This window comes from Fusarium coffeatum (assembly GCF_003316985.1).
Source record: "Fusarium coffeatum strain FIESC_28 chromosome Unknown BRIP53273_contig_188, whole genome shotgun sequence".
Classification (NCBI taxonomy): domain Eukaryota; kingdom Fungi; phylum Ascomycota; class Sordariomycetes; order Hypocreales; family Nectriaceae; genus Fusarium; species Fusarium coffeatum.
The window spans coordinates 37,167-60,255 of NW_022157981.1; the positions used below are offsets into that span (position 1 = coordinate 37,167).

The window sequence follows — 23,089 nt, forward strand, 5'->3', positions numbered from 1 at the left end:
TCGGCTTACCGGTCATTTCATTCTTGAACCATCCGGCTAAATTTGTCTATGCTTTCCTGTGTCCGTCCGCTCCGTACCCAACTATCAAACCACTTTGAACTTGAGGACATAAACTACTCAAATAAATCTTTCACCTGGGGGTTACCGTAGTAGCGAAAAGCCCAATCGACTATTTTCACGTTTCGAGAAGGCCAAGGCCTCGTAAATGGTATCAACCGGGTTCCAAAGATACGGGGTGCTTTGCAACCTATTGAAAGTCAGACTTTAGTGGATCAAGAAGCTGTATCGCCGAAAGGCAACATATTGTTCGATGAATACATGAGACGCTCCCTGTGCTGGGTACTTCCAGGAAAGAAGCATGGGCCGGAGGTCGATCCGGATACAGGACGTTCCGACACCTTTCCGACCTTTCCCCTAAATCCGAACTATCCTAGATGTATCCCGACCGCACAGAAGCCTGAGTTTGTAGTCAAGGTCCACTTTGTTTAGAATAATATCTTTTAAGAAACGTAACGCCTCTGGCTATTTGACTACCACTTCAAAAGCCTGTGGCAGCATCCAAGGTCGTTGAATATCGAAAAGCAAAAATGCAGAACTTAGCTGCCAACACTCACTCAAATAATGGGTACATACGCGCACATGTCCCAATGCTTATTGATGGAAAGCCCATTTGGAGGACTTCTGATACGCTGAAGCATCACGTTTTCGAGGGAGGGACCTTTCAAGGCGCAGAGATCTTCGACTGTGAAGAGGCTGCGGCTAGCTGTAGCAGAAGCTTTGTGGATTGGTCAGCCACGTCCCCAATCCATCGGCGTGCTCTATTTCTCCGACTAGCAGAGGTAAATAGTTCAAAGAGATTCAAGGAGATTCCAGCTGAAACATTGCTTCCAGAACCTGACCAAGCGCCAAGATGAAGCCAAAGCCATAATCAAGTCAGATATTCACTGCTCGGATGATTGGGCCACAATCAACATCAATGACAGTATCAGACATATCGAAGAGTGTGCGTACCTACTGACGTCAAAGACTTTGAATGGTACGATTCCTTACACCGACTCGGAAGGATCATACGGTCTCGTTTTCACTCGCCCTCTTGGTGTTGTCTTAGGCATTGCTCCATGGAACGCCCCTCTATTTCTAGGGTTCCGAGCAGTCATTGCTCCTGTAGCTATGGGTAATACGGTTATTCTCAAGGTAAGGAGTTCTTCAGTACCCAAGCCATCTCCGGCCTCATAACTGATAACATGCGATTAAAGGGCTCCGAGCTAAGCCCTCGCACCCATCACTTCATAGCCGAGATTTTTGGACAAGCTGGCTTTCCTCCGGGAGTTGTCAACTTAATCCTCCACCGACCGCAAGACGCACCTGATATTGTTAGACAACTTATCCGACATAATGCAGTTCGGAAAGTCAACTTCACAGGCTCAACTGAAGTGGGGCGGAGTATTGCTCAACAAGCTGGTCAGGCTCTCAAGCCGGTCCTTCTCGAGTTGGGTGGCAAAAACTGTTCGATCGTTCTAAGAAACAGCGACTTAGCCCAAGCTTCAGAAGCTGTGCTCACCGGTGCAACTCTCAACGTAAGCAAGCCCTTGTTCTATCGTCATTTCGCTTCTCGTGTTGACAAGATACCAAACTGAAGGGAGGTCAGATCTGTATGTCAACGGATTTGGTACTTGTTGACGAGAGTGTTATGGATGATTTTAGAATCAAGATCACCAAGAATCTTGCCAACAGATCTGGGATGAAATTTCGACTCATCGGCTCAAAGACCCCATCAAGAATTCGGGCTCTCATCTCTGACGCTACAGCTAAAGGGTCATCCGTACAGTTCTCATCTGACCTTGATGCAGAGACCAATTCACCGCTCATTCCTATTACTGTATTTGACAGCGTCAATGATTCAATGGCGTACTTCAGGACAGAGTCCTTTGGGCCTTGTATAGGTATCGTATCTATTTCCGATGAGGCAGATGCAGTCAGGATTGTGAACGACAGTGGTTACGGGCTGTCGGCTTCTATTTGGACCAGAGACCACTACAGAGCATTGAACCTAGCCCGCAAACTCCAAGTCGGCGCTGTTCACATCAACTCACTTACTGTTCATGATGAGCCGACATTGCCACATGGGGGCACAGGTTCAAGTGGGTTCGGAAGGTTTGGGGCGGAATGGGGCCTTGAGGAATTTTGTGAGACGCAGACCGTTATCCTAAACCGCTAGGATCATCGCCACCTTTTCCATCGTCACTTTGCGTCAGTTTACACATCGTTCAGTTAGACTCGGTTTATTTTCAAATGCTGTGCATTGAGCCGGTAGCCTTCCCCATATCAATTCAAATGTTTACAATAGCTCTTATTGCACCAAATAATGTAGACCGTATGTAATATATCCTCTTACGGTTACAGCAGACAGTACCCAGGAGTAAGATAGTTAGATTTAACATTCACATAAGCAAGACAATTTTTATCGCACACCCTATTTTAGTAGAAGTCTCTAGCTCAGAAAGCACGGGAGTAATGTACCCCATGTAGGTAGAGACATCAGATGTGGATTATTACTTCTTTTCAGTTACTTAAGCTAAGCGGGAAAGAAAAGGCTTTGTTGGCGACAAGCCTCTGGACCAGACCATCGGATAATCTCACACCAAGATTGCGGGGAGAATCTGGGGTAAACCTATTTTAAAGTTTCGATCTGTCCGGTAGTTGTGTCCCCGGGGCAAAATCGGGAAGACTGCCACCGACCCGAGATGAGCTTGCGTAATTATAACAGACGTCTTATTAAGACACTGTTACTGGCCCAACGCGTGAAAGTAGGAGTACAAAAAGTCCAGTTACTTTCATTGTCACATGGCGATCCCACTATTCTCATTCTCACATTACCAGCCTGTAACCCACTCAGAATCTATCCACAGTTCATTCGAATTAACGACCTTCGCCGCAGTCATGTCTCCTCTCGTACATACGGTCGATAGTAACCAAGGTTCTTTGTCGCAAGTACTAACTAACCATTGTTTTCTAGGACTGGCCACTTTGGTGGCGTATTTTGGTGCTTCTCAATGTCAGCTTCTACAATCTTCTTGGAAACGCGTGGTGTGCCGGTCTCTCTCCACTTTTCGGGTTGATTATCCAAGAGTTGCATTGTTCGCAGTCCCAAGCCTCCAACTTGGTGACATACGCTCTGCTCACTCTTGGACTGTCGGTAAGAAGCTGTCTTTCTCTTGCTCCTGTTTAAGGAAACAGCTGACGTTCATAGAACCTCCTGGCCCTGCCGCTATCATCTTTCTTCGGAAAGCGACTCACCGTTCTTGTATCCCTTGCTTTGTTCACCGCTTTCAATATCTGGTCCAGCGAAGCATCCACCTACGACTCCCTCCGAGCCTCACGTATATTGGGTGGATTGGCGGGTGGTCTAGTGGAGGCTCTTGGACCGATCATCGTCGCCGAGACCTTTCCATCCCATCAGCTTGGCCGAGCTATGGTTGTTTACGTGGGATTTCTTGCTTCTGGCTCTGCCATCGGACCCATTGTGTCTGGAGCGATAGGAACAGACCTGGGTAGTTGGCGGTGGTACTTGAGAATCATATCCATTTCCATGGGTCTGAACCTCTTTTGCTCCATCATAATGTTGCCAGAGACAGCTCATACGATTGATGAGGTTAAAGACAATCCCCCCGAGGACATCAGCGGCGGAGGCGCAATTGAACAAAAACCTACTACAGTATCTGTCGAAGATGCCGGTTCCCCTCTCCCAGCCTCGGAGATGCCACCAACGACATTAAGAGAAGAATGGATGTCCAGGTCTTTCAGTCTAGACTGCATTCCTTTGCAGTGGACTAGAATGCCTTCTTTACTTGTGCAGCCACTTCAGCTCCTTGCAGCACCACAGGTTCTTGTCACGGTCTATGTCTTCGGTCTCACAATTGGCTGGACAGTTATCACCTCGGTTCTCATTTCTCTCATCTACGCCTCGCCTCCCCTGCTTTGGAAAGCGCGTTCCATAGGTCTTCTAAATGTTGCGTCTCTACTTGGTCTCCTTGTTGGTCTCCCATTCGGTGGTTATTTTGCAGACCTTCTATTTCTCCGATCGGCACGCATGAGCATTTCAGGGCCAGATCCAAGAAGTCGACTGCCCATGGTGTTATTGGGAGCCCTCAGCAGCCCTGCCGGATGTCTAATCCTTGGGCATGCTCTAAGGCGTCCCGATTCTTGGATCCAGGTGTGCGTGGGATGGTCACTTCTCGCTTTTGGCTTGACGGGCTCTGCGAATATTCTGCTTACTTATTCCGTCAATAGCATGCCGTCCAGGGCTGGGGATATCGGAGTTTTAGTGAATGTTATGAAGAACTGTCTGGCGTTCGGTGTTTCCTATGCTTCAGTTCCCTGGATGCAGGGCATGGGCGTGTTTGAACAGTTTGCGATTATGTCTGCTCTTCTCTGGCTGGGCTACCTACTTGTAATCCCTATGTGGTTTTGGAGTCAAGTTATTGTACAAAGGAGCACTGCCTACACATAGCAAGAACAATTGATTTAGTTTACAGGCATGTTTCCTTATAGGAAACGGTTCCTGTAGTAGCAATACATTGATTCAGGCTGACGTTGATCATTATTCTCACATTGCATATTCCCCTGGCACGTTCATGGTCTAATGCCAATAGCGTGTAAAGGTCCCGCTAACTTTCAGAACTATTGATTCTCATGCAGGGGCCCACCAACCACAACCCGAGTATCAAAATTACACCACGCTTAGACCATGCTGCCACCGCTTTATCAGGTCTAGAACAAACCTTCCAGAAGCCCAGTTCTACAATAAAATATCTTCAACGCCCTCCCACTTTATGGCGCCGTCACCTACTCTGTGCTCAACTTCATCCTACAAATAAATCAATCTTTGAGGAGTCTCCAGTCCCTTGTCAATATTTTTCTCTCACATTAGCGCTGTAATGAAGTCCAAGGCCCTTCTCAGCGTGCTGGCGTTTCTAAGCGCCAGCACTCACGCTGGACCTTGTAAGCCAATCACTTCGCAAACCACCCAAGCTGCCTCTGCTACAACAGAGGGACCTACCACGGTTGACTCAAGTACCACCATCATGGCGTCCGATACCACCGAAGTTCCCCACCCTTCCACAACTGAGCTGAGCTCCCAGACAACCGAGGAGCCTACAGTTAGTTTGACAACGACCATTGCTGCCGACACGACTTCAGAGGCCCCCACCAGCACCGAGGAAGCATCTACGACGGGTGCAGCTGCGTGCCCTACTCCTGTAAGCTGCGACAACCTCGGCTTCGACTGGGCATACTACAGCAATCCTGCCCAAAACACCGACGCTACCTACTCCTCTTTCGTTCCTCAGTCCTTCAAGTCAAGAAACCCGCTGTACTTCGGGACCACTCGCCAGATTGGTGGCCTCTATCAGCCCGGGAACGGTGCTCAAGATGGCCCTATCTACGGCTCCTCCATAGACCTGTCCCTTAACTACTTCGCACTGAACCACCATACATACTTGTATGCTTGCGAGGCTGGTACATACAAGTTCGACATCCCATACGCGAACGATGCACTATATTTCTGGATTGGCGCGAAGGCGTATGCTGGATGGACTTCAGGTAATGCCGATGCCAAGGCCCTCTACGATCAGCCCGATCACATTGCAGGAAGTGCTAGCTACGAGGTTGACCTTCCGGGTGGTGTATATATTCCCCTTCGCTTTGTCTATGGTCAAGCGCAGTACGGTGGCGGCTTTACCTTTACCGTTACATCTCCAAGTGGGCAGGTTCTAGTCGGCGATGACGTTGCCTCGAGTCCGTACGTTGTACGCTATTCATGCGATGGTGTTACTGCCCCACAATACCCTCCATTTGGACAGGAGAACTAGGCGTTTCGTTTATAGTTTGGTCTCGACAGATGTTAGAGGAATCACTTAATACGTCATCTTAGTTTAGAAAGAACATGTTATTAGTAATAATCTTGGTCTAGTTTCATTTAGCTTAATTGCAATTGATCGGCAATTTTACGAAAAATCCTACTAGAATTAAACGATAAGGTGGCTTGATAACAGAGATAAGATGATAACGGTTGATCTACGGCTACTAGATCGGAGCCACGTTATTCCGCCCTGTCCCCAAGCCTCGAAACTAAAAGAGATCTGAAAAACCAAACACATGGCAAACTCAATTGAACATGAACATCACCGCGACATAAATCTCGATTATGAAAAAAGAAAGAGACAACAGGAATCGCAATTTAAGTGATACTACCTGTCGAGTCTGGAGGACTTGATAGATACCAAGATATAAAATCTGTTGCTGTAACCTAAAATTATTATAATTGCTCTTTTGGTATCGGGTAGGAAATGCATTTATCAGCGGCACGCCTTAGCTTGATTGGTTCGGACTAAATCGAATCTGGATCATTCGTTGGCTGCAGCCTGCGGGGATCTGTAAAGTGGATTTCCAAGCACCCATCGATGCCAAAGTGGCTGAGTGTGGCTGTAGAAGGACAAACAGGGCACTGACAAATAGTGTCGCACTAAGCACAAAGAGTTTCGTGGATCTTCTCGATGCTTCGAGTAAGATCATAACCCTTCGATATGGTGAGTAACGTCTTGCGCAAGAACACGCTGCCTAAGTCCCAATGTAAAAATCTCTTGTATAAATAAATGAGTTTCGACGGTCTTGGTGAGTTTTTAATTATCAGAATTCAGTATCTTTACAGCTCAATCAATTTACACCAAGCACAAGCATCCACTCAGCCAATCAAAAGCCTGAACCATTATTACAATTACCTTTTCCAGTTTACCATCAAATCACATTAACAAAATGGCATTCTTCCTTCCCCGCACCGCCTACCATGTCCAGGCTCCAATGAACCCACTCTACCATCTACTCAGGGAACTCGACCAGTCAGTCCTGCAGCCCCAACAGCCACAGCGAAAGCGCCAATGCCACCCTCAACAGAAGACCCGCGCTGAGGTTGCCTGCCCTGCCTACCGAGTCAACGCTCGCCCATGGGAGCCCCGCTTTGAGGCTCACGAGACGGAGGACTCCTTCGTTATCTATGGCGAGCTTCCTGGTCTGAACAAAGAACACGTCACTGTCGAGTTCCCTGAGCCTACCAAGCTTGTCGTCAGTGGCAAGGTTGAGCGATTCACAGATGCCCCCAAGGCAGATGAAATCACCCCTGAGAAGACTGCTCCCACCCCGATCATCGAGTCAGACAACGAAGACACCCGAAGCAGGAGCTCATACCAGGCCACTGTTGAGGACGATGTTGATGGTGACGACTTTGAAGTCTTGAGCCACGCATCAGGAAAGTCAGAGGCCAGCAACCAGCCAGAGCCTGAGACTCTCAGTGAGAAGGCCAAAGAGAAGCAGCCTGAGCAGCCTGAGCAGCCTGAGCAGCCTGAAGAGCCAAGAGGCTCTGTCTATCGCAAGGAGTTCTCCCGCTACTTTACCTTCCCCACCTATGTCAACCACGAGGCAGTTACCGCTGAGCTTAAGGATGGCCTCTTGACTATAGTCGTTCCTAAAGTTACACCCAAGTCTCATCGCATTGAAATCGAATGAACGGTCGGATATCATTTTATAGGTTATTTCATTTGTTAGTTTTACGCATTAGAATATTGGAGTGCTCTTTATTTACAATAGTTTACCTACTACTTAATTAATTGTGTCCTTAATACTGACCTTTACTAATTATGACTTGTGAACCTCTATCTTTGATACTGTGATATCTTATTACCCAGTCTTGACATAGCGTCTTTCCTGCTGTAGATACCAGGGTTGCTATTGCGTTGAGACTTGCCTCTAATAGCAAGTTGAACGACATAAACTCGTGGCAGTTTCTTCGGGTATATTCTTAGATTTCTATTTCAAGCAACAATGACCCGACCAGACTTATCAAGCCACTGCCGCTGAGAATCCAACCGACAACCAACAGGCCGCCTGTCTAGCTTGGGCAGAGGTCAATGCTCAGATTTGATTCGTCAACTTTGTCAACATTACCGACCAACAACGAAACTTTGGTCTGCGGAATCGGATTATCTGTACTGCCCCTGCTCCAACAAGAGTGACCTCGCTTCAGGCAACAGGTCCGAGACCCTGCTCTCATTCTAGAGACGGTATTTGCAACCCCGCACTACCAGACGTATTGGGTAAAGGAGAAGAGGTGGATGAAGATAGCGGTGACACGTACAACTTTGAGAAGGCAGATTTCTTCATCGTCGGACTTTCTTTTGAAGAATATCTAGTTACAGTCTACTTTGAGGGTCTCCTCAGGTTCAAGGCCGAACCATTTCAGGGACTTCTGAATTTTGTTAAGCATGTTTATCGGTCGCCTGCAGAGGTTGAACACCTCCATGAAACAAGTAAGTCAGGACAGACATCTCAAGATAGCGTTATGCTCACCAGTCTCTAGATAAAGCTATCAAGGTGTTGCTTAACGCACTAAAGTGGAAGGGCACAGATTATAATTACCAGCAGATTAGTAATTAAACTTTTATTTCTCTCTACTATCCTCTTTAGTTAGTTAGTAGATAAAATAACGCTGGCGATAATATAAGTTTAGTTAAGTTACTACTAGACCAAGGTATTAATATTAATACTTAAGGTAGGGAAAATAGTAGTACTCTGTAGGTAGTATTAGCTACTAGCTCTAAAAAGGTAGTAAAGCTATTAATGTTACAATCCCCCGCGGTTACGTCACGTATACCCCACATTTTTCACCAATCAGAGCTTAGCTTACCTACACCTACGTAAGCCTTACCCAAGCTTACTACACTAGTTATAAACTTACTTACTAGCTTACCTAAGTAATTATAAGCCTTTTCTTAAGGCTTATAACCCTACTAGTAAAATTATTATATATATATATATTTACTTAGCACTAGATAGAATACTTAGCTTACTAGCTATTAATAAGACTTCTTTACCTAAATACACCTAATACGCTTTATTTACTATTAAGAGATATAATACTTTGCAATACTTAGTATCTATACTCTATATATCTGCTAATATAAACCTAGTATAGACTAGTTTATTCCTTAGGAATTATAACTATTATACATTAATAGCTTTTATTTAGATTATACTATATAATACTAAGCAATACCTATGTAATAGCTCTTACTACTTTAAACTAACCCTTTACTGCTTAGTATAGCTAATAGCTACCTTAGGTAATACTACTAGATACTAACCCTACCTAGGAAAAAGAAACTAACCTCTCTATAGATACTAAAGATAAGGATAAGGTAAATATTGCCCCTACTTACCTAAGTAGCTATAAGGATAAAGTTACTAAGCTTAAGTAAAAGATTTACAAGCTTAGTAAGTAATATAATAAACTCCTTAATATAGCTAAGTTTAACTTAGAAGTAGCTAAGAACTAAATTAAAAACCTAAAGAATAAGGTAGCTAGTATTACTAACCTTACTAAAAGGCTAGGTAAAGAGGCTAAATAAAGCTAGAACCTCTATAGAGAGTACATTAAATATACTACTACCCTTATTATAACTAAAAAGGACCTAAGAGAAATCCTCTACCCTTATTAACTAGACCCCTACAGAGGTAAATTAAATAAACTATAAGGATTCCTTACTAGTATATATAGCTACTAAATATACTATTCTATACAGTTTAGTACTAAGGAATATAAGGTATAATATACTATAAGCTTTCTTAAAAATAAAGCCCAGAGAGTTATAGAACCTATCCTTAGGGACTATATTTATAATCTACTATACGTAAGAAAACAAATAACTAACTACATCTACAAGAAATACAAGAACTTTAAGAAAGAACTTACTTATACCTTTAGAATTACAAATAAAAAATAAGAAGCTAAGGCTAAAATTTATTAACTAGTTTAAAAGGGATTAGCCTTAGCCTATCTTATAGAATACTAATTCTAGGTAGTTAAACTAGACTAGAATAAAGCAGCCTATATATCCTAGATATACTAAGGGCTAAAAGCTAAAGTTAAAGATACTATAGTATACGTAAGAGAAAAACCAAAAACTCTAGATAAACTAGTATTTCTTACAGTAGATATTAATAACTAATTATTTAAGTAATAAAAAGAAAAATAAGCTAATAAATAAGGATAGACCTATACTCTTAACTAAAATAAAAACTAATAAGAATCTAACTGTAACTATGTAAACTAAGGGAAACAGAGATAAGCTAATACTTCCTATAGTATCTAAGCAGAACCTATAAATATTAATACTACTTAAATAAATAGACTAGCCCTAACCTGCTAGAACTGTAGTAAGAAGGGATACTGTAAATACAACTACTGTAATTTTATAAAAACTAACTAAAAGTACTAGCTAGTACTGGAAGGTAAGACTATATAATAAATTAACATATAGGAAGAAGAACCCTAGATAGCAGTATATACCTTAAAATAAGTAGTAATAACTAGATCTAGATACAATATAGAGCTAGTAGGTAACTTAAAAGAGAGACTTTAGATAGCCCATATTACAGTAGAAGAAGAATAGAAATAGATAGAATTTAATTAAGAGGAGGAAAAGAAGAAGAAAGTATTTAAAAGGAATAAAAAATATATAGTAAAACCTAGAAATAGAAAATAATAAATAGAAATTCGCTGCAAAGCATAAAAAGACCCTATCTTCTAAGACTATAAGAATAGACTTAGATGCAAGTAATGCAAATAAAATAGAAAATAGGAACCTATTCTTAAAGATACAGTTACCCCTAGACTAAGCAAAACAGTTACAGTTACTTAAAAAGGGAAAGGAACTATCCCTAATACGGATAGTACACTTATACCTAAAGAAATTTAATAAGAACTAGACTAATTTATAGATAAAATATTTTCTAACCTACCTATCCTATAAGTAGATAGAACGCTTAAATTACTATAAGAAGTAATAGAAAGATTGGAAGTTACTAAACAAATTAACGAAATACCTATTAAAATAATATAACTAAACTAATACTATAGAGACCCTAACTACTCTAATACTGCCTATAATAAATTAGAATAATTAAGAAAAAAGAAAAACTACAAATTAAAACAGTTACACTATAAAGACAAATAGGATAGCTAGATAAGTAAAGTAGTATAATAAGCTAAGGAATATATAGAAATAGTATAAGATAATAATATCTATATTTATGCTATTACTAATAATTAGGAATAGAGCATAGAAAACATTATCTAAAGATTAATAGTATACTATAACCTATAAAGGTACCCTAGTAACAAAGAATATAAATAAATTTTATAGATCTTATATATAGCTTACTACTATACCTTATACTAGTAAAGTAAAATCAGCAATAACTATTTCCTAATAAGCATTAGGGAATATATGTAATAGAAACTGTATATTATTACCAATACTATTAGATATAGACTATCTAAATAATTTCCAGGAAATAAAGTAATAAAGTTTACTACCTATATAGAAATAAAAGAATAAGCTTTTACCTATATCTAGAATTAATAAAGGATTAATTAGTAAAGATAAGATATACAGAGTAACCCTAATTAAGGAAGTATACCTAACCTTAATACCCTTTAATAAAAAGAAGAGGTAGAAGAAAACGCCTAGCTAGTAGATGCTAAGGTATAAAAGGAACTAAGAAACAAATACCTAGATAATATATTATACTATAATAGTAAATGCAATAAATAATACCTAGGATAGCTAGGAAAAGATAATAGCTTGCTATACTATTAGAGCTATAGATAAGCAGAGCCCTAGAGTAGGTACTACTTATAAGAGCTCTAAGATTAACTACACAAGGTTAATAGACTTACCTAGATATATAAGTATAAGTTAAAGGGAAATAGCTAACTATACTAGTAAACAGTAAAGTAGAAATAAATATAATTAACCTTTACATAGTTAATATATTACAACTACTATAGTAAGATAAGCTATAGCCTTACTTACTAATAAGCTTAGAAGGAGGAACGTTTACCTATAACAAAGGACTAATTACCTAAGAGATTAATTACTTAAAGGTATTTATTAGAACTTAAAGGTAGAACATTAAACTTAATATTATCCCTATACTAGGCTATAACCTAATATTAAGCTACCTATAGCTATACTACTATAACCTATATTTCTATTAGAGAACTAGCTAGATTATTAATATAGATAATCCCTTTAATATAGATACTAATTTAGAAAGTAATAATAACTAGAGATCTTAAACTTTAACTAAAGCAGCTAGCAAAGTCTAGCGTAAAAAGAATATTTACCTACCTCTAAGAGGAATAAAATATAAAATACAAAAAAGGCAAGAGAAGATATATTTAGTAAACTATTACAATAGTTACTACCTAGCTATATAACCTAAATAAAAAGTTAAAGTTATAACTAAAACTATTAAAAAAAGAAGATAAACTTAAGAACATACTATAGAAATACTAAGTTTATAAGAAACTATTTAAAGAAAAACTTAATATAAAAGTACTATAGTATAGCTACTAGAACTATAAGATTATACTTAAATTAAATAACCTACCTTTCTAGAAGATATATAATCTTAATAAACTTAAGCTTACTATACTATAAGACTACCTAAAAGAAGAATTATAAAAAGGTAATATACAGGTATCTATATCCTTAGTAGGATTCCCTATTATATTTATACCTAAGAAAAATAGGAAACTATAACTTATTATAGATTATAGATAATTAAACAATCTTACTATTAAAGATAGGACCTTACTCCTGCTTATTATAGAACTTAAGAACTATCTACAAGGAAAATAAATCTTTACTATACTTAACCTTAAGGGTACCTATAACTTAATTTACATTAAGGAAAGTAATAAATAGAAGACTACCTTTAGAACTAAATTTAGACTTTTTAAATACTTAGTAATACTATTTAGTCTTATAAATATACTAGCTATATTTTAATAAATAATTAATAATATACTATAGTAATACTTAGATGTATTTATAGTATACTACCTAGATAATATCCTAATCTTCTTAGATAATAAAGAAGAATACTAGAAATATATCTATAAGGTCTTAAAAGTACTATAAGATATAAACCTTCTAGTAAAACTAGAAAAGAGTTACTTCTATATTAAAGAAGTTAACTTCTTAGGATATACTATATTACTAAGAGAAATCTAAATAGACTAAAAGAAAATCTTAGTAGTATATAATTAGCCTATACCTATAACTATTAAAGAAGTTTAAAGCTTCTTAGGATTTGCTAACTACTACTAATAATTTATTAGAAACTTTAGTAAGATAGTAAACCCCCTTATAGGACTTACAAAGAAGAACTAGAAGTTTAAGTAGAATAATAAAGCCTAAGATACCTTTAATAACCTATAAAACTCTATACTTAGTAAACTAGTGTTAATTATATTTAACCTTAATAAGGAAATTAAACTTAAAATAGATTCCTTAGATTTCGCTTTAGAAGGATAGATTAGTTAAAGAGATAATAATAGAAAGCTATATCTAATAGCCTTCTACTTCTATAAGTTATATAAAGTAGAACTTAACTATCCTATCTATAATAAAGAATTCCTAGCTATTGTTAACTATTTTAAGGAATTCTAATACTACCTTATAGGAAGTCTTTATTAAATTAAAGTCTATACTAACTACTAAAATATTACATACTTTACTATAACCTAAGAATTAAACTAATAATAACTACGCTATACTAAATACCTATGCAAATTTAATTTTATAATTATATACTATAAAGGAACTGATAATAGATATGCAGATGCTATTAGTTATAGGCCTAATTTTAAAGAAGAAGTAATAAGTAAAGCTTAGAAGAAGCTCCTAAAGAAAAATACTAAAGGATAATACTAGTTTACTACCCCTATTAGAATAGTAGTAATAACTAAAAAGGAACTAAACTACTAATATAAAGGAAAAGAATAGACCCCTTAGGAAATATACAAAAAATACTAAAAAAAACTTAAATAAGAATACAAAAAGAACTATACCCTCTTTAAGTAACTAATCTAGATATATAATAATTACCTCTTAAACAAAGTAATCTATTTATAGGCTAATTCAATCCTAGGATAGTGTAATAAGTGTAAACCCAACTTAGTAGTAATCTTCCTAATAGTAATCTATAGAATTGTAAGAATTAAGTTAGTTTATAAGAATAGCCCTAGCTAATATAGAACTCTGTAAGAAATAACTAAATTCTTCTAAGATCTAGGCTATAAGAACTATAAATTCTCTATAAAATAATACTTTGAAAAATACCTATAATATAACTTTAGTAAAAGAATTACTAGAACTACTAAAGATAGTAACTTCCTTTGCAAATTTTATTTACATTTACTATATAGATACTAAGGTATTACTAAAACTCTTAAATAATTATAAGAAAAAGGATATAAATATATAAAATAAGATATAGAATAAATTATTAAATAATATAATATATATATATAAATAAAGGTATAATATTATAAGCCCTACAGTATACTATAACCCTTACTAGTAGTATAATAACCTTAGGATTTAATTACAATAGACTTTATAACTAAGCTACCCTTATTAAAAGAACCTTTAATTGGAATCTTTTATAATAGTATTATAGTTATTGTTAACTAACTTATAAAGTTCTTATACTACTTACCCTACAGAGAATCTATAGATGCAGAAGAACTTTCCTATGTTTTTTACTAATATATTATTAGTATACACAGACTACTAAATAAGATCCTATTAGATAGAGAACTAACCTTTACAGCTAAGTTCTAGTAAGCCCTTATATTATACCTAGGACTTAATTACTAGCTTTTAATAGCCTTTAGACCCTAAATAGATAAACAAACTAAGCAAATAAACCAAGTACTGGAATAATACTTACAATACTATATTAATTACAGATAAAATAATTAGGTTAAAAAGCTACCTATTATATAACTAGCTTATAATACTACCTATAATAAAAGTACAAAGTTAATACTAGCTTATATTAACTTTAGATTTATACTAGATACCTATTATAATAAATATAAAGTATAGATAATTAACCCTACTGCAATACTTAAGGTAGAAGAACTTAAAAATCTATATAAAGAAATAAAGATAGAACTTAAATTTATTAAAAAAAGAATAAAAAAATACTATAATATAAAAAGGATTAAAAAACTAACCTTTAGGAAGGGAAAGATAGTCTACTTATTTATAAAAAATATATAAATAAAACAACCTTTATATAAACTAAACTATAAATACATTAGACTTTACAAAATTATTAAGAAGATCTTAGAAAATAACTATAAACTAGACTTACTACTAAAAGTTAGGCTTTATCTAATCTTTTATATATCCCTACTTAAATTAGTAGCTAATATAATACAGGTTAAAATCAGAAATAAACCTAAGGAAATTAAGGAACTAGAACTCTACAAAGTAAAAGTAATTAAAGATATAAAAAAGGAAAATAAGTAGATAATATATTTAGTAAAATAGAAAGACTACCTAGAAAACAAAAATACATAAGAACTACTAAAGAACCTTATTACTACTTAACAACTCCTAAAGAACTTCTATTAATACTAAAAAAATTAAAGAAACTAAAATTAAGTATATTTAAGTATACTAATAAGTTAATATCCTTAACTACTAACTACTCCTTAAAAGACTTAGCCTTCTTAGCCTCCTTAAGTTTATCTAATAAATCTAGGCTATAATAAGTTATTTTAACTCTGCAGAATACTAACTCTTTCTTTTGCTTATAATAAATCTCTAGTTAAGAAAAAGACTTATCTAATTTACACTACGTAATACAAAGCGCCTTACAATAAGAAGATAGTAATTCTTTAGCTACTACCTCTTGCTCTTCTAGATATTTTACTTTATCTATAATACATATAACTATTAAAAATTAACACTAGAAACCAGGAAAAACTACAAGAACTTACAAGAATTTAAAGGTATACTAATTATATTATAAGAATAACTAAAAGAAATATATAAACTATACTTTTTCTTTCCTATAATTATTTTATAAGCTATACTATGCTTACTATAGTAAGAATAAGGTATAACTTTAAATCTAAACTATATAATACCTTTAGTAGCTTTGCAATACTTCTTAGTAAAAGATAATAGAATAGTATTAAAGGAATCTACTTTTTGTTTATTAGAATACTTTAATATAATAAATATAGGATTAAGTTAGACTTACATAAGAAAAATAGCTAGGAAGATAAGTTATATAGGTCTTAAGAATAAGACTACAGAAGGGAAGAGATTATATTACAATCCTCTGCAGTTATATTACATATACCCTACATTTTTTACTAATTAGAGCTTAGCTTACTTATACCTACGTAAGCCTTACCTAAGCTTACTATACTAGTTATAAACTTACTTACTAGCTTACCTAAGTAATTGTAAGCCTTCTCTTAAGGCTTATAATCCTACTAGTAAGACTATTATATATATATATATTTACTTAGCACTAGATAGAATACTTAGCTTACTAGCTATTAATAAGACTTCTTTACCTAAATATACCTAATACGCTTTATTTACTATTAAGAGATATAACACTTTGTAATACTTAGTATCTATACCCTATACATCTGCTAATATAAACCTAGTATAGACTAGTTTATTCCTTGGGAATCACAACCGTTACAATTAATAAGAATAGTACTAATATTACTATTAGTAGTAGTAAGTATAGTAATACTCTTAAATTAGCTTTAAAAAGTAAATAAAAGTTAGTAATAAAGACTTTATTTACTAATAGTACTAGAAATAATACATAAAGGGTAAGTAAAGCTTTATAAGCTACCTTATCTATATATTATATAGAAATTATAAAACTACTTATAGATTGTAATATTAGTATTAATTTACCTAGTAAGGATAAGGGGTAATATACTTACTTTAATAGTATATATTATACTTAAGAATAATAAGGTAATATAGCTAATAAAGCTAGTTCTTAATCTTAGTAATAATACTATATTACTACTTTAGTACCTTACTAAGGCTTTTGCAATAGCTTTGGAAAATAGGGGTAAAAGGATTGTAAAGCTACTAATTGCATAATTGATAACGCCTAATATGTCTCAACTAAGACGTGCATAAGGCAGTATCGTAGAGTACTTTGACTAGTTGTCCACAGCTTGCAAACTAGTCATATTTGAGGCCACGCGCAGTCTGCTGCCGTAGCTTCAGGTCCAGATATTGAAAATTCGGAAGCAGTATCACAGCATGTAATAACATCTGCTATTGACCTACTTCGTGCGGGAATTATGAGTTGCAGCCTCCAATACAACCCTGTATGGAAAATTGCGTTAAAAGATGCTGGTTTCTATCTCTCCCCCGGGATCTCGAAACTCTCCATAGCTACACCGAGAAACATCTCATTCCTGCGTTGCCTATCGTTACTAAGGATGCTAAGTGAAAGGATTGGCTATCGGTTGCTTAGCTCCCCAAGCTCCTCGGCTTCAAGGTCAAAGATCGATGACTTGATTACGTACCTTAAGTCTTTGTTAATATAAATAAGGATTGACCTATTACTGAGAGGAAGGAATTCAAGGCCGTGGAGATCAAGGATGCAGCTGGGCTTCTCTACAGTTGTCTCAAGGATGCTTCCCTGATGCTAGGGTACGTCTCGGCTATTCAGACCAAGGGAACCATTGAGTACCCTGTTCTGCAGCCTGACAACACTGCTATTTCAATTCTGAGCTAAACTCTACATAAAATTGTAGTATAGTACAGGGTGTGGACCTGAATTGGAATGAGCTTCTCTTGGGACTTGTGGCTAGTTACGTTTAAGCTACTGTTCATGTAAGGGCTTTGATCCGCAACTAGAAGGAAATCTATATTGATCCATCTGTTTTTCTAAACTATGTAAGACGCTGATTAGTAGCCGAGTATTTCCCTCTAGACTAAATACAATATTGGAAATCTACTATCAAGATATGCCTTCCATGCTTCTACTCTAGACATCCTCACGCTCATCAGCGAGGGCTTGGGCCTTCTCGGCACTGATGTTGCTACCCTCAGCATTACGTCTGAACTCATCCTCTTGCAGCCTCAACTCCTCAGAAAGCTGTCCGTGGGCCTTCCATACCGGCTTGATCTCGAATAGACGGTTCATGGTGTCAAGCGGCAGACCCTTGGTCTCAGGGATGAAGAAGAAGACAAAGGTGGCGGAGAGGATCATAAGGGAAGCGAAGAAGAAATAGACACTGTAGCCCATCTTGATGAACATCTGAGGGGTGAATCGAGAGACGATGAAATTCCAGAACCAGTTGTTGGCTGCGGCGGAAGCTTGACCGAGGGATCTGCTTGATGTTAGTAACCTAGCCATGTGTCAACGTAAAGATATGTTAGTAACGTACCTAGACTTCTCGTCGAACATCTCAGAGTTGAGAACCCAAGGAATCGGGTTCCATGTGGGCGAGTAAAAGACAGTCCAAAGATAGAAGAAGAAAACAGCAGCAATACCACCGCCTGACATTGAAGGGGCGGCAGCTCCAGCGGCCTCAGCAGCAGCCACCTTACCAGCTGGGTTGGCGACCTTGATGTAAGCTCCGATGAACCACATGCAAAGAGAACCACCAACGGAACCAATGATTAACAGCTTCCTGCGCCCGACAGTCTCAATCAAGAACAGAATGAAGATGATAGTGACAGCTGTCTTGACCACGCCAAAGATACCGGTAGTAAGGAAACCGGTGTTGGTGCCCTGGATTCCAATACTCTTAAAGACAGTAGGACTGTAATAGTTGATAGCGTTGATGCCAGACCCGTTCTGCCAGAGGAACATCATGCCACCCAGGAAGAAACGCCACTGAATCTGTCGGCTCTTGAGTGCACTGAAAGGCTTCCAAAAGCCGGGACCGACTTCTCGGTTATAGCGGTCTAACTCCTGGTCCATGTAGCTGACTTCTTCAACGATATAAAGGTCTTCGGGAGAAAGCTGTCTCAACCAGCACAGATTCTTCATGGCTTCCTCACGTCGACCCTTGGAGAAGAGCCATCGAGGAGATTCCTTAATCCAGAAGGCACCGAAAAGCAGCATGCCTGCGGGGATAAGTTGGACAGCAAAAGGGATGATCCACTGCTTGTGGCTGGGGGCCATGGTCTCAGCCAGTCCATAGTTGATCCAGAAGCCGACAAGGCCGCCGATCTGCCATCCCAATTCGTAGATACCAACAAGGCGACCACGAATAGCAGGTGGGGAGAGCTCAGAGCAGTAGATGGGAACCATATTGGAACAAGCGCCAACGCCTACTCCAGCAAGAACACGACCACCGATGATGAGTCCCAAGCCACGCTCAGCATTGGCGCCAAGCATCATGCCAGCTCCGATCATAAAGACAAAGCTGAAAGCGATAAGGGAATAACGTCGACCGATGAAATACGAGGTAATATAGGCGAAGAGACTACCGAAGAACGCGCCGGCTTGATAGACCGAGACGATGTTGGCTTTGAGAAGAGCGAGTTGATCGGGCTCGTAGGAGGCAAAGTCAAACTCCTCGGTGAAAGAAGGAAGGGCGATGGTGGTGCCAATGAAGGCAGAGTCATAGCCGATCATGCATGATGCGAAAGAGGCGATGGCAGCACATGTGTAGACGCGCCAATTGTACACAGCCTTGGGAGTGGGCCGGTCCTCATTGACAGCAAAGATGTTGTTGATGGAGAGACCCATGGTTGAGAACAGGTGCCTTGATCAGCACAAGGGTCAATTGAATCCTGGGGTTGTTGTCTGATGAATCTGGGGAAACCATGGACTGGGGAAGCCGATATATATGCAGATGAATCAGGGAGAAAACTCTGAATTGCCGCGCGTAAAGATTTACCCCATATTCTCCAGATTTTTCCATTAGTGTCAGCATTCTGAGTAAAGCACGGTTGCACCAAGTCATGCGTGTGGTTAGGCGAAACGCTAAAGTCAGTTAGAGTAGCACTAGCACGACCCAGACCTGCAAACCCCGCATAACCTATACCCTGGGGTAATGAGGGGAATTTTCCCTTGACTCCGATGGCGGAAACGTGTCGATAGTTACTTGGAAAGGCTAAAGCTTTATCCCAATACCGAGATTAAGATTTCTTCCTAAACGGTAGTCTTCTAACTACCTCTGCTTGAGAGTCAAACTACATCGAGCTTGGGAAGGGACTTTAAGACATATCAATAATTAAATACAAAGAGCTCTAGACGTCGTTTTCCCTTGTTATAGCCACTAGACTAAAGCGGGTAATGCCACTAGCTTCTCTGAGCCCCTTCCTCTACCAGTAGACTTATGATGCTCTAATTCTGCTGTCTTATAGCCATCCTCAACGGTGTCCAGTTCCACAAGTCATTCTTTAATACAAGAGTAGCACCAGCATCAATTAGAAGTTTTGCTGCTGACCCATGACCTTCGTATGTAGCCCAGAATAATGGCGTCCAACTGTTTCAGTCTTTAACCTCGATATTAGCCCCCCTATCCAACAGGAGCTTCAAGATATCCTCATGGCCTATTTCTGCAGCTCTTAAAAGGGGTGTAGAAAGGTACGCATCTTACACCTCGATATCAACCCTATTTTCCAGGAGATGCTTTACAACAATTTCATAGTTATTGTTAACCGCGAGGTGAAGCGCTGTCTTAAAGTTATTATCCTTCCACCCAGGGTCTGCACTAGCTAATATTAGTAGCTTTGTAAGTAGGATATAACCCGAGATAGCAGTAAATATAATAGGGGTCGCCTATTTCTGAATCTGTTGAGGTGCAGGAATTGAGGAATTAAGAGTGAAAATTGTGGAGTGAAAACACGAGGGGGCTGGTTTGTTTTAGCCTCGGCATTTTAGTGAAGGAGTAAGAGGCGACTGGCTCAGTGAGTTTGTCTATAGCTGAACATCCGCTAGCTTGGCTTCCCGAATTGGCTAAGGGAGAAGCCATTACTCTATTGGTTGTGACTTTATTATTAGCACTCTTCACTATTACTATGCCGCAGGCTGGCTATTATGGGAATGGCGATTTTGGAATGGTTTGGCATAATGGTAAGAAATAGTAAGTTCTTGTTATTGTCTGCGTAGATGTACTATCCTAACAGCTATACACTGATATACTAACAACCTCTCTATCTATGCTCGAGAGCATCTACCTGTCTAAAACCAAAGGGTATTAATATATATGAATCTTGAAAGCATTGAAGCTGTATGTCTAACTCTCGATTGACTTCTTGTTAATGACACACTCAAAGCTCTTGTCGTTCTTCCAAAGAGGTCGCTTAGGCTACTGACACAACATCTGCGTCTCTACCTTATAATCGCCTGAAGAGATAGTAGCATTAAGTTTCGACGGCTGCTTACCATTTCCAACCCAGTCGATCATAATGTTTATGTTGTTCTGAGGATAAGGACCTGGCTGAAGAGAGTTCGTGCCACAGTGAGCTGCTCAGGCACGAGATAGAACTGGTTCTTATCAGACAGTTTTGGATACATGATGGATCGGACAGACTGCCAGTAGTGAACGGAAGAGCCGGCTGGGATGCTAGGATCGGATTCGCAGTGGTAGTGGAGGAGCTTGCCGCCGGCTTCCTTGAAGGTTGTGAGATCGGGATGAGTGGTTTGCAGACTGTCATAGTAGCGGACTATACCACTCTTTATCCAGTCAACTAGAGTGTGATACGTGACATTGTTGAGGTTATCGACGTTAGCGAGGTCAAGAATCTCAATAAACTTTGCAATATACATGCTACTAGTAGAAGGGATGTTTAGAGTCCACTTGTTGGTAGTGTTATCGTAAGTTGGCTCACCATCAGATAGCTCTGAGCTAATCTGCTAAGATAGATACGCTCTTTCATCCTTGCTGTTGAAAACACTATTGTAGATAGCTTGAGCAATAGCAACACCCTTAGCAGTAATCGTACCATGCTGTTCTGGTGCATTGCTCGTCTGGCTGCCGGGAGCCTGTCTCTTGCTGAACCTAAAGCTAAGTGAAGAACTAGTCTTAGCTGCGCAGTAGTACTCTTTGCTGGTGAGCGACTTGGTGTTGAAGTGGATTTTGCAAAGATTTGTTCGGGAGATAACGCCATCTTTCCTTTCATCGAGATCGTCACAGGCTTCAATAGTAACGTTAACGATCTTCTTAAGCTCACAAGGAGGGGGATAATAGTTAAGTTTATACTTAACAGCAGCAGGGCAGACATATAGGATTTATTGCTGCGCAAAGCGGAATACAGGAGCTCCAGCGATAACACTATCATACTCTTCGCCCCGTTGCTAAACCTAGCTCATTCCCTCTCGCCCACCATCCGAGTAGCCCTCGTAATAGGTATAGACCTTGCTAGACTTTGACATATCGTATAGATTCTTGGAGATGTGCTTTCCAATCTAGGTCATCTCTCTGAGAGCTTGGTAAGAGAACATGTATATCGCATCCCAGTTGACGGAACCGTTGCCGAGAAGGAATTGCTCATCGAAACTGTAGTTGAAGGCATCGTATCCGCCATCAGTGGCTCCTGCGGCAGCTCCGTACTTGAGGCCGCCAGTGGTATCGGTGTTGAGAGAGTAGCCACCTCCGCCTGCAACATAGAACCGGCTCTTGAAGTCTTCGGGATCGGGGAAGGCATATTTGAGGTTGACTGTGTCACCCTTGCTGCCGTGGGTACACGCGACAGTGACGTTACAGTAGTTTTAAGTATCGGTATCACGCTTCATTGGGCCGCATCCCATGCTGGCACTGGCGTTGTAGACCGCCGCGGACACCGTGATGGTAGATAGGATCATATCAATCCCCAGGAGGGTTCCATTGGAGGGCAGCGCAGCTTTCAGGTTCGAGACAGTACATAGTTCCGAGAGAGAGGACGCAAGGGAGCCCGAGGCTAGCAAAGCCATAATGGCTCCGAAAGATTGTCGCATCATGGTAAGTATTCTAATGAGAGTGGGAAGTATGAGAAAGTGATGCTCAATATGAAGTGCTACTTGACATGGCGCAATCGTTTATGGTTATATACTCCTTCGACGACTGCGGCCTCGTCACCAACGGTCCGAGCCCGGAATCTGCCACGCGTTGATTATTCCATATCCAAGAATTTTCTGCAGAGAAATCAATTAGAATGAAGTAATTGATTGAGTCGAAACC

At 38.9% G+C, this 23,089-nt stretch overlaps 7 protein-coding genes across 7 annotated transcripts; 4 read left to right on the top strand and 3 right to left on the bottom strand.

Annotated features, from left to right (window-relative positions):
• Positions 1-647: 647 nt before the first annotated feature.
• Positions 648-2,218, top strand: FIESC28_08176 (uncharacterized protein; the record flags this gene model as incomplete). The annotated part of the gene is made up of 4 exons (XM_031162315.1): positions 648-839; positions 892-1,194; positions 1,257-1,577; positions 1,649-2,218. The coding sequence occupies 4 exons, from the start codon at positions 648-650 to the stop codon at positions 2,216-2,218; spliced, it is 1,386 nt and encodes a 461-aa protein (XP_031013634.1).
• A 722-nt stretch (positions 2,219-2,940) lies between these two features.
• Positions 2,941-4,510, top strand: FIESC28_08177 (uncharacterized protein; the record flags this gene model as incomplete). Its single annotated transcript, XM_031162316.1, has 3 exons — positions 2,941-2,961; positions 3,017-3,196; positions 3,251-4,510. 3 exons carry the CDS (start codon positions 2,941-2,943, stop codon positions 4,508-4,510), a joined length of 1,461 nt encoding a protein of 486 aa, XP_031013635.1.
• Positions 4,511-4,937: 427 nt separating this feature from the next.
• FIESC28_08178 (uncharacterized protein) lies at positions 4,938-5,870 on the top strand (the record flags this gene model as incomplete). The annotated part of the gene is made up of 1 exon (XM_031162317.1): positions 4,938-5,870. One exon carries the CDS (start codon positions 4,938-4,940, stop codon positions 5,868-5,870), a length of 933 nt encoding a protein of 310 aa, XP_031013636.1.
• A 943-nt stretch (positions 5,871-6,813) lies between these two features.
• Positions 6,814-7,560, top strand: FIESC28_08179 (uncharacterized protein; the record flags this gene model as incomplete). The annotated part of the gene is made up of 1 exon (XM_031162318.1): positions 6,814-7,560. The coding sequence occupies one exon, from the start codon at positions 6,814-6,816 to the stop codon at positions 7,558-7,560; it is 747 nt and encodes a 248-aa protein (XP_031013637.1).
• A 10,395-nt stretch (positions 7,561-17,955) lies between these two features.
• Positions 17,956-19,671, bottom strand: FIESC28_08180 (uncharacterized protein; the record flags this gene model as incomplete). Its single annotated transcript, XM_031162319.1, has 2 exons — positions 17,956-18,301; positions 18,359-19,671. 2 exons carry the CDS (start codon positions 19,669-19,671, stop codon positions 17,956-17,958), a joined length of 1,659 nt encoding a protein of 552 aa, XP_031013638.1.
• A 1,671-nt stretch (positions 19,672-21,342) lies between these two features.
• On the bottom strand, positions 21,343-21,699 carry FIESC28_08181 (uncharacterized protein; the record flags this gene model as incomplete). The annotated part of the gene is made up of 1 exon (XM_031162320.1): positions 21,343-21,699. One exon carries the CDS (start codon positions 21,697-21,699, stop codon positions 21,343-21,345), a length of 357 nt encoding a protein of 118 aa, XP_031013639.1.
• A 639-nt stretch (positions 21,700-22,338) lies between these two features.
• Positions 22,339-22,869, bottom strand: FIESC28_08182 (uncharacterized protein; the record flags this gene model as incomplete). The annotated part of the gene is made up of 2 exons (XM_031162321.1): positions 22,339-22,589; positions 22,794-22,869. The coding sequence occupies 2 exons, from the start codon at positions 22,867-22,869 to the stop codon at positions 22,339-22,341; spliced, it is 327 nt and encodes a 108-aa protein (XP_031013640.1).
• Between the last annotated feature and the right edge of the window lie 220 nt (positions 22,870-23,089).